The following is an 11306-nucleotide window of genomic DNA, read 5'->3' as shown; positions in this document are numbered from 1 at the left end:
TGAAATAGTACCCGCAAAACACCAGTCTCAACGTCAACAGTGAAGAGGCGACTTTGGGATGCTGACCTTCTACGCAGAGTTGCAAAGAAAAAGCCATATCTCAGACTGGCCAATAAAAAGAAAAGATTAAGATGGGCAAAAGAACATAGACACTGGACAGAGGAAGATTAGAAAAAAAGTGTTATGGACAGACAAATCGAAGTTTGAGGTGTTCGGATCACAAAGAAGAACATTTGTGAGACGCAGACCAAATGAAAAGATGCTGGAGGAGTGCTTGATGCCATCTGTCAAGCATGGTGGAGGCAATATGATGGTCTGGTGGTGCTTTGTTAAAGTGGGAGATTTGTACAGGATAAAAGGGATCTTGAAGAAGGAAGGCTATCACTCCATTTTACAACGCCATGCCATACCCTGTGGATGGCGCTTGATTGGAGCCAATTTCCTCCTACAACAGGACAATGACCCAAAGCACAGCTCCAAACTATGGAATAACTATTTAGGGAAGAAGCAGTCAGCTGGTATTCTGTCTATAATGGAGTGGCCAGCACAGTCACCGGAACTCAACACTATTGAGCTGTTGTGGGAGCAGCTTGACCGTATGGTACGTAAGAAGTGCCCATCAAGCCAATCCAACTTGTGGGAGGTACTTCAGGAAGCATGGGGTGAAATCTCTTCAGATTACCTCAACAAATTGACAACTAGAATGCCAAAGGTCTGCAAGGCTGTAATTGCTGCAAATGGAGGATTCTTTGACGAAAGCAAAGTTTGAACAACATAATTATTATTTATTTCTAACCTTGTCAACTACATTTCCTATTAATTTTGTTATATTTCCTATTCAAACTCATTTCATGTATGTTTTCATGGAAAACAAGGACATTTCTAAGTGACCCCAAACTTTTGCACGGTAGTGTGTATGTATAGCTGTATATAAAAAGAGAGAAATAGACAGAGAACGCTGCAGTATCTCATCCACACACATACTAAACCCTTCACCTGCCATTAAAACATCACAGAATCACATATCAACACGGCTTCCACAGAACACATTTTCTCAACATAACTGGTCATAACTGGTATCTACTTCTCATCAAACAAGCTGTTTGCTCATGCACAGACAATGGCCATGTTATTCACTGCCCCCTGCCAAGCTCAGCTCTAGCTATAATAACCTACACAAACACAAGGCGGTCTGGGAGAACGATATTAGCGGCGTCTCCCTCCCTCCCAGCTTCTCCAAGTGTACTTTTCAAGGTGTGGGGCTTGGGTATCTCCATGGCAACAGCGAAGTAACCAGGAACAGGGGAGGGGAGGGTGTGTGTGTGTGGGGGGGGGGTTAGGGTTTGGAACAATGTGACATTTGCAAGCTACGGTACGAATGGCAAGTGCTGATGAAAGGGCAGGGCTCACTTCCGTGTGTGTGCGTGCATGTGTGCATGGGGATAGGCTGAAGGCGATTCCACAAAGCCTTGAGGGTGTGATGTAGATGTAGATTCCTGGTGAAACATCACCTCCCTCTCCCTCTCTCTCACACACACACGCAGGTGTCCACATGCTTTTGGTCATGTAGTGTATGTTGGGGTTGTGCTGTGTCACAAATGGATGTTATATTCAGATTTAGTAGTTGAAGTTTTAGGTAGCTACCCACCATTACATGCATACACAGACAGACAGACAGACAGACAGACAGACAGACAGACAGACAGACAGACAGACTCTCTCTCTCTCTCTCTCTCTCTCTCTCTCTCTCTCTCTCTCTCTCTTTTTTCTCTCCCTCTTTCCCACACCATGGGCGGTAGCTGCTAATGTGATGACAGCCCCATGCTATAATAGATAAAGAAGCCCGATGTAACACAGGTGCATGAACTCACTGGAAGAGAGGAGAGAGGAGAGAGGAGAGAGTACAGAGCCCACCACCAGCAGGTAACAGAGAGACCAGACCCCACCACCACCAGGTAACAGAGACCAGACCCCACCACCACCAGGTAACAGAGAGACCAGATCCCACCACCAGCAGGTAACAGAGAGACCAGACCCCACCACCAGCAGGTAACAGAGACCAGACCCCACCACCACCAGGTAACAGAGAGACCAGACCCCACCACCAGGTAAAGGTTAAGATGGGGCAATGTGTGGTATGTTGCAGGCTACCGTCACCACAATGAAAGAGGATGCCTAAAGACTGGTGCTCCCCTCCTCTCACTGTAGTTGAGCTGGACTGGCGCAATAGCACTGTAAATTGGGCTGGTGGGTCCTGCATTTAACGTTCCCCTCTCAACCTTTTAGTTCCGTCTGCCGCCACGCAAGGTGCTGTTGCACCACTGTTTATTATGTCTCTGGATGCTCATGGGATATAAAGTTTATGCAAGCTTTGCAGAATGGTGGTGGGACCAGCCAGTGAAACGTGCACTCCAAATATGAATGATTCGGGAGAATAGTTTAAAGGTCCAATGCAGATGTAAAATCTCAATATCAAATCCTTTCTGGGTAACAATTAAGTACCTTACCGTGATTGTTTTCAATTAAAATGGTCAAAAAGACAAAAAAATGCTTTTTAGCAAAGAACAAGTGGGAAGCAGGAACTTGAAAACTAGCTGTTATTGGCAGAGGGGTTTGGAACTCTCTTTCTGTTTAACTAATTTACCTCCTGCCCTGGTGGTCACCAGGCAGGCCAAAACTCCATTCCACCAAAACAGGCTGAGATTTCAGGCGATCTTTTCAAACTGCTCTTAGACTAAATCATTTTTACAGTATTATTCTTAGGCAGGTTGCCGTGAAACAAGTCAGTATTTGACGTCTATCCATGTCTGAGGATGTCGGGAGATGATGTGGAAACTGGCCACTAGGGGCAACAGCATCTAGCGATAGAAAGTTGTTTTTTATATTTTTGTTTTAAGCTTATCCCAAAACTTAACACATACCTTAACCTTTCAGAGTTAATGCCTAACCTTAAGAATTCAGAGTTAATGCTTCAACTTAACCTTGGAACGATAGGCCTACAGAAAGTAACCAAACACCTCTGGTTCCAAAGGTTGCATCTTCGAATCCAGCGATAGAAAGTAGTTTTTTATATTTTTGTTTTAAGCTTATCCCAAACCTTAACCCTTTGAAATGTGATGTTTGAGAAACATGGATGATTGTGTAATTCTGATGTGAGACTGTGAAAGCTTGTTGATATTTCCAACCTCATAGTGTGGAAATATATATATATATATATATATATATATATATATATATATATATATATATATATATATAACACAGGAAAATCACATTTTCGACTGCACTGGGCCTTTAAAGTTACAAAACGAAATGTTCTCCATTATTTACTATTCTGGGGTGGACTGGGAGAGGTTGCTCATTTTCTCTGATTTTCCTCTCAATTATTTGAGCTGTGATGAACTGTCAAACAGCTGCAGCACACCCAATGTTTTCAGAACTATCCTAATATGTTCCTCGCGCCTTCCTGCGTGCGCAACAACACATCGAGAGAAATGTGTGGGCGCACGTGTATGTAGAGTCGAGTAGAGTGAGTGCAGAGGCAAGGAGCGAGCGAGAGGGAGAGCGCGTGCGCGCGCGCGTGTGTGTGAGAGAGCGAGAGAGAGAGAGAGAGAGAGAGAGAGAGAGTGAGCGAGCGTTCTCTCCCGGTGCACTTGGCAGTTAGTTGCGGGCTGCTGTGCTGTTGCTGTGGTGGCGGTGTGGCTGGTCTCGGGGAACTTTAGCACACTGGAGCCCGAAGTCCCACTCTCTCACCTGCGCAGTTTGGAGCTGCCATGGGTCTCGCGCCTGGATTTACAATCTTAATCATTCTGCCGGCCTTTCTTCACACGAGCGGCCTGTATATCGCCAGTAGCGTAGGTAGGTAAATGTGGGACTTATGTTTACAATATTTGCTGTTTCCATACGCTTGGGGTCAATTGGGTAGACGCAACCTTCTGTGCGCACTGTGCGCTTAACAGCATAGCCTAGGCTATAGTCTATAGTTATATACATACCCTAAAGCGTCCCTTTTCAACTTTGGCTTACTAGATGGATGTTGGTTCCCGATACATTTCCCCGAGAATCGTCTTTCTCTGTGCTGTGTCATAAGGGCAGGCAGTGTTGTGAAGTGTGCGTTTCTCTCTCCTCTCCTCATCCCGGTGCTGACGCGGGCGCGCGGTTCAGCTTTTCGGACAGTCAGGGCAGGAGAATTCACTTTGGCTTTGTGAAGGATACAAGGTTTTTGCCATGGAGTAACCTTATCTGATAAGGTGGAGATCGCTGCTATCGATTTGGTCACAGGACAGAAGGGTCGGATGTTATTGATTAGAAATTAACATAATTCCCGTTATATTAGAGAATAATAATAATAAACAATGCAGAATAATATCATTGCACAGTGCACACTTAGTATCTGATATCACACATGTTTTGCAGAAAACTTTTTTATTTAGTGTCCATGGGGAAAACATAGCTTATTGAAACAGGTTGAGCTGTTGTTGTAGGATCAGACTGATGAGATCTTGAAAGAATCAGGTGCCTGGTACCTCACCCTCATCCAGGGCGGTTTCTAGCTTTTTGAGGGCCCTAAACCAGATTTGGTGGAATAGGGCAGATATTTTTTGTTTGTTTGTTTTACAACACATTTAATGCGATTCTACTCATTTTGCCATGGGGCAGAGAGAACTTTGCAGTTTTAAAGCTAATATTATGCAGTTCTACACATTTTGCCATGGGATGGAGAGAACATTTAGCAGTTTTAAAGCAAATTTCCTGTAATTCTACACATGTTGCCATGGCTTATGCCATCTTCATATGATATCTGAGTGAGAGTGACTAACAAAATCAATGGGGCCCATTGAGCATGGCAGTTAACCCCCAACAACAACTGCTCTCCAGGCGCCGATGACGTGGACGTCGGTTAAGGCAGCCCCACGTGCCTCTCTGATTCAGAGGGGTTGGGTTAAATGCGGAAGACACATTTCAGTTGTATGCATTCCCCTTCCCCATAGAGGTCAGGGCCTCAGGGCACGTGCCTTGATCAGCCATGATTGCAACAAGGTTTAGATAGCTGGCTAGACTACCTTACCAGCAATCTATAAAATGTTAGCTGACATGGGCTAATTGAGTGACTGTCAGACATAACAACAGGAAAACTGCTGATGCACAACCACATTTCGAAATTGCACCTTGTGTATTCTACTATTCTAACTCGCAACAGTAAGTTGAGTCCCTGACTGACTTCCTGAAAAAAGTGGGGCCCCTAGCGGCCACTTATGTCACTTATGCCTAGAAATGACACTGCCCTCACCTGCTTATTCCCACCACTGTTAGATAACAATATCCATTATAGACACTCATTATGCCTATAGTGATTGAAACACCATATTTATTATCTGTGTAAAGATATCCATTTAGATATTAATAATAATATTGAGTGATATTGAGAAGGACAGCAGAGGGTTAGTGCCACACTGATATGATCTAGTGTTGTGGCTGTGAGTTGTGATATGTGGGCGAGGTGCAGCTTTCTGTCACTAGTGGTCCCGGAGGGTGCATCTATCTATCTATCTCACATCTAAAAGCCGCCACAGAGGGAGGTGTCACTGTCAGTGTCACAGTTATAGGGTGATGCGTCGCCAAGAAAACAGCCTATAATGCATAGAGACCTGGTTATGGGGAAGTAGTAATGACGCAATAGGCTAAAATAACTTATATGAATTAGGCCACATTATTACTTAGAAATATGTTGCATGTCTCCCCAAAGCTTGAGAGGACAACATGCATTTTGCACAACTTGGTGCGTGGATCAGAACAGATGATGATGATCATGATATTGATGACGATAAATTATGTTATGCAATAAGGCCTATATCTTACAAGTAGATACCTAAAACAATTATAATGAATTAGTTTCCCTGGGTTTTTACTCTGTAGGCTAATCTACTTGTGTTGTTGTCTCCTTGTGTCTCCACGAGGCGTTGTTATTAAGCCAACCATGCAAGTGTTTCTTTACTCAACTGCATGCTATGGAAGTCAGCTCCATGGGAACCGTGGCAGGCGGTGAGAAAACATTATTCAGCGTGTGAGAGTCACAATTAGCACCTTGATCTTCTGCTGCCGTCTCTCTGTTGTCTCTGTGCTGCTGTGTGTGAGGAGAGGACAGCGAGGGAGAGAGACGCACCCAACGCACTGCCACTGCAGAGGTTGCCGTTTCAATGCTCGCAGCCCGGCAAGACGTGGGGTCACATCTGGGTTCAGGGGTGTGTGTGTGTGTGTGTTGGATAGGCTTATTTGATTGAAATCCGTGCATATATTCTCAGTGATGCAATTAAGATGACCTTCTCTCTTTCCTCCCCTCTCTCTCTCTCTCTCTCTCTCTCTCTCACCCGCTCTCTCTCTCTCTCACCCGCTCTCTCTCTCTCTCTCTCCCCGCTCTCTCTCTCTCTCGCTCTCTCTCTCGCTGTCATTCTCTAATATACCTCCCTCTTTCCCTCTCTCTCTTCTCTAATTCTCTCATTCCTCCCCTTCCTATCCTCTTCTCTCCTTCACTCTCCCTCTGCATTCCTCTCTCACCTCTCCTCTCACCTCCTATTTTTCCCACTCATCTCGCTCCTCCCGTCCTCTCTTCTCCTCTCCCTCTCCCTCACCCCCCATCCACCCCCCCATCTCCCCCACCACCCTCCTCTACTTCACCCCCACATCCACCTGTCCCTCTCCCCCTACCACCCTCCTCTCTCTCACCTCCCATCCACATGTCACCCCCCAGACTCCCTGCAGCATGTCCTGGGGGAGTATGGACTGGTGAGGCCCGTGAGCGTGGACGCAGACGGCCGGTTCTTGACCCACGCTGTGTCAGCCGGCCTGGTGGGGGCGGGGCAGTCCCGTAGGCGCTGGAGGAGAGAGGCTGGAGAGAACAAGGGAGAAGGAGAAAGAGGTGAAGAAAGAGAGGGAATGTACGAGGAGAAGGACGGAGGGCCCCTACACAGACAGCTTTACTACAATGTCACTGTCTTCGGCCGGGAGTTCCACCTGCGTCTGCGGCACAACGCGCGACTGGTGGCACCCGGAGCCAAGATGGAGTGGCACAACGATGACGACAGCAACGGGACAGCCACGCGCTCCGAGCCCCTGCAGAGAGACTGTTTCTACGTGGGTGATGTCACAGACACGCCCGGAGCCACCGTAGCCATCAGCAACTGCGACGGCCTGGTGAGTTTTGGGTTGTTTGGGTTACTGTAGAGTCAATGCAATCCACTGAACACATTATGACTGCTCTCCAATGGGACAACTTCCTGTCTCTCAGCACTGTTACATGCTGTACTGGGGTTATCCTTCTTCCTGCTCCTCTTTCCTACCCTGTACAGTATTTCCTGTGTGGTTATTTTTGCTGATTGGTGGAGCTTGGTCAAGCTCTGTAGTTTATGAAACCTAGCTAATTTGACTGGATGAGATGTGATGTTTCTGTTTTGTAAATCTGTTTGGGAATGTGCCAGGACGTTTCTCTAAAGGCGTCTCTCCATTAAATGGCCTGTAAAGCATGTGGAGTGAGGTTATTAGTTGCCAATCCTGTCCCCATCTTTAGAATGTGTGTGTGTACATGTGTCAACGACTGCAAGACAGAGAGAGGAGTCATGTCTGAGTTTCCATAGGAACGCCCAGTGCAGTTAATAGACCAATAAGAAAGAGAGTACCAAACCTCTCTGCCAATAGCAGCTAGTTTTTAGCATTACACTCCCCACTCAGACCATTCCCAGACAGTCCTAGCAAAATTCTTGCTTGAGAAATTGCTCTTGCTAAGAAGCTATTTTTGTTTCTTTATGACCATTTTGATTGAAAACAATCACAGTAAGGTAATTAATTGTTAACCAGAAATGATTTGATATTGAGATCAAAATGGCTGCATTGGACCTTTAAGAAGGCAAATTGTAGAAATAGGTTAATGACTTTGTGGCTGTGTTAACTAGTAACGACCCCCTTGACTTCTCTCTGGTAACTGCACCATGTTAGGTAGGTACTGTATTTCGGAAAATGAATCAACTGAACGATGTGTTTGGAGGGAGCGAGAGAGAGAGAGAGACTGTGATCAGCTGGTGAGGTCTTGTTGAGGAGATGCAGGAGACTCCTGTACACTGTTGGCTGGGACGGTGGAAGAGAATTGGTTTCACTTTGAAATGAAGTTCAGTAACCTAGCCTCTTGGAATATTTTATGCATGAGTGTGTGTGTTTATAAACCTCTGTCCCGCTAATGGCTTTCCCCCTGGTCTAGCATACTTGGTCAAAGCTGTTGTTTGATGAGTGTGTGTGTGTGTGTCATTCTCTGCTCTCCTCTATGCATTAGAGAGCTGTGTAAACTTGAACTGATTGCCTGATCCCCACACATGGACTGTACATAAATATGTATTGTATTGTAAACCATTAAACATAATAGCAGGCTTCATAAAGATATACCTCCTCACACAGCCATACAAACTTCCATTCCAGATGGACCAGGCTTGAGATAATCAGAGGGTGCAGCCAAATGATAGGGTGGCATTGTGTTGCCGTGGGAACATAGGGTCAGACAGGTACACAGGTATGGATTCAGCCAATAGGAAAGCCCGGAGAGGTAGAGAGGAAGCACTTGCAGCATTTGCTAGAACTGGAAGCTGGGGAGGAGAGAGATTACATCTAGAATTGATTATCAATGGGATCTCTATGGGGCCCAGACCTTCACTACTCTACATCTCTATTGGGCCCAGACCTTCTCTACTGTACATCTCTATGGGGCCCAGACCTTCACTACTCTACATATCTATTGGGCTCAGACCTTCTCTACTGTACATCTCTATGGGGCCCAGACCTTCACTACTCTACATGTCTATTGGGCCCAGACCTTCTCTACTGTACATCTCTATGGGGCCCAGAACTTCACTACTCTACATCTCTATTCGAGACAGACCTTCTCTACTGTACATCTATATGGGGCCCAGACCTTCACTACTCTATATCACTATGGGGCCCAGACATTCTCTACTGTACGTCTCTATGGGGCCCAGACATTCTCTACTGTACGTCTCTATGAGGCCCAGACCTTCTATACTGTACATCACTATGGGGCCCAGACATTCTCTACTGTACATCACTATGGGGCCCAGACCTTCTCTACTGTACATCTCAGGAGGCAGAACACCTGGCCAGCAGAGACATGTATTACACACACACCTGGACACAGCTGGGAAGCTAGCAGCCCACAGCTGGAGCTAGCAGCCGACATGGTCACACAGCACTCCAGCATATGGCAGATACATGCATGGTGAATACACACTTGAGAACGAGCCAGACAAACCTCACCAGGCATAGAGAAGTGATCCGAGATATATGGTGATCAGAGAGCGTTTCCCTCTCTTTCATCTGTTCTCTTTCTCTCCCCCCTCTCTCTCCTTTCTATCTCGATCTCCCCTCTCTCTCTCCCTATCCCCCCCTTCTCTCTCCCTATCCCCCCCTTCTCTCTCCCTCTCTTTCTCTCTCCCTCAGCCACCAGCGGTAGAGACCGGTTGGATAGCTCTTCTAATGATGCTATTAAAAGTGCCGGGGGAGGGAGGGAGGGAGGGAGGGAGAGGGAGGGGGAGGGGGAGGGAGAGGGAGAGGGAGAGGGAGAGGGAGAGGGAGAGGGAGAGGGAGAGGGAGAGGGAGAGAGAGAGAGAGAGAGAGAGAGAGAGAGAGAGAGAGAGAGAGAGAGAGAGAGAGAGAGAGAGAGAGAGAGAGAGAGAGAGAGAGAGAGAGAGAGAGAGAGAGAGAGAGAGAGAGAGAGAGAGAGAGAGAGAGAGAGAGAGAGAGAGAGAGAGAGAGAGAGAGAGAGAGAGAGAGAGAGATCCTTTAGTTTTCTAGCAGTGTTCTATCGCCTAGTTAAGAGTTGATCACACAAGTGGTGTTGTAGGGTGAAGGGTGTTGCTCTCTCTCTCCTTTCTGTGGTGGATGAACTGGGGTTTATGTTAGAAACAGCATAGTTTGTTATCTGTTATGGTTGTCCCTGTGCTGTAACGTATGTAGATTGTTGAACGATATGTTAGAGACCGCCTTCAGGCGTCGCCTTTTGTAGCCCCTAGGTGTGTGCATGTGTCTGTGTCTGTGCGTTATTAGTGCACAGCATGAGCTGGGAGAAGCTTGTCTATTTTTGTATTTGCGTTGAAAACAGCCTTTCATAACCGCCTCGGAATCCAGACACAAGCGGAAACGCCAAAGGCATTTACAGGTGTTCCAAAAGGATTGTTCTAGATCTGATTGGATTTGCCAAGGTCCCCAACAATGGCTTTTTTCTTTTCGTGATTTTACTCTTGGATGCACTACATGTTGTGTTTACACATCCATTTACAGTGGTTTTTCGCCGTGCTATTCCAGTTAAATACGATGTCACTATCTTTCTATAAATACAATCTGCCAGGCCATAATTGTAAATAAGAAATATATATATCTTTTTTTTTTGTCATTTAGCAGATGCTCTTATCCAGAGCAATTAGGGTTAAGTGCCTTGCTCAAGGGCACATCGACAGATTTTTCACCTAGTCGGCTCAGGGATTAGAACCAGTGACCTTTCGGTTACTGGCACAACGCTCTTAACCACTAAGCTACCTGCTTGGAAAAATAAAGTTGAAATAAATATATAAATGGTTACTAAGTCTATTCTATATTAAGTTCCATAGGATGACACATTCTCCTGGATGGCTATCACAGTCATTCTTGTTGCTGTGTAACAGAGTGATTCCTCACGAAATCGAGGAAAAACAAGATCATTATTTGGGGGATTTTCACGAAATGTAATCCATAGAATAGTCCTTTGGAGGAAGGATTGTTCACATATATTTGACATTTGTATCTAGGAGCATAATTGAGAAATAATTACTAAAAGTTGGCATATCTATGATGTTTTGGCCTTACCCAGGCCTCCTTTTAAGACTCCATAATGTTTAATCCATAGATTCTACAAAGCAAAAATGTGTGTCATGTGTCATTTATCACTTGCTCTGTAATATGATCACTGTTTTGATTTTAATTGACATTTTTTTCATGAATTTATTAATATAGAAAAATGTAAACATTAATATCGAAAGAATTTGGCATTTTTAAATATATATTGTTGAATATAATATACTCTTTGGGCATATCAAAGTTACAGAGTGGGATCTCTGCTAGTTTTAAAGTTATGGCCCATTTTATATAGACAAACAGCCCCCCTTTCACTTGTATCATTGCACATCCTGCAAATCACCAGCAGAGGTTGACCATTTTGAATCAATTTTCACATTCACTCTGTTGGTAATGCTTACAAATTGGATCATAACTCTAAA

At 45.3% G+C, this 11306-nt stretch overlaps 1 protein-coding gene across 1 annotated transcript in view; it reads left to right on the top strand.

Annotated features, from left to right (window-relative positions):
* The first annotated feature begins 3597 nt into the window (after nucleotides 1-3597).
* The window catches only part of LOC121578962 (A disintegrin and metalloproteinase with thrombospondin motifs 2), a 257078-nt gene continuing 249369 nt past the window's right edge, over nucleotides 3598-11306 (top strand). The window contains exons 1-2 of the mRNA XM_045226962.1: nucleotides 3598-3858; nucleotides 6749-7191. Coding sequence (XP_045082897.1) covers nucleotides 3774-3858; nucleotides 6749-7191 — 528 coding nt within the window. The 5' untranslated portion in view covers nucleotides 3598-3773. The remainder of the gene's footprint in view (nucleotides 3859-6748; nucleotides 7192-11306) is intronic.

Source organism: Coregonus clupeaformis, chromosome 2 (genome assembly GCF_020615455.1).
Source record: "Coregonus clupeaformis isolate EN_2021a chromosome 2, ASM2061545v1, whole genome shotgun sequence".
Classification (NCBI taxonomy): domain Eukaryota; kingdom Metazoa; phylum Chordata; class Actinopteri; order Salmoniformes; family Salmonidae; genus Coregonus; species Coregonus clupeaformis.
This window is presented reverse-complemented; position numbering and strand designations above follow the sequence as displayed.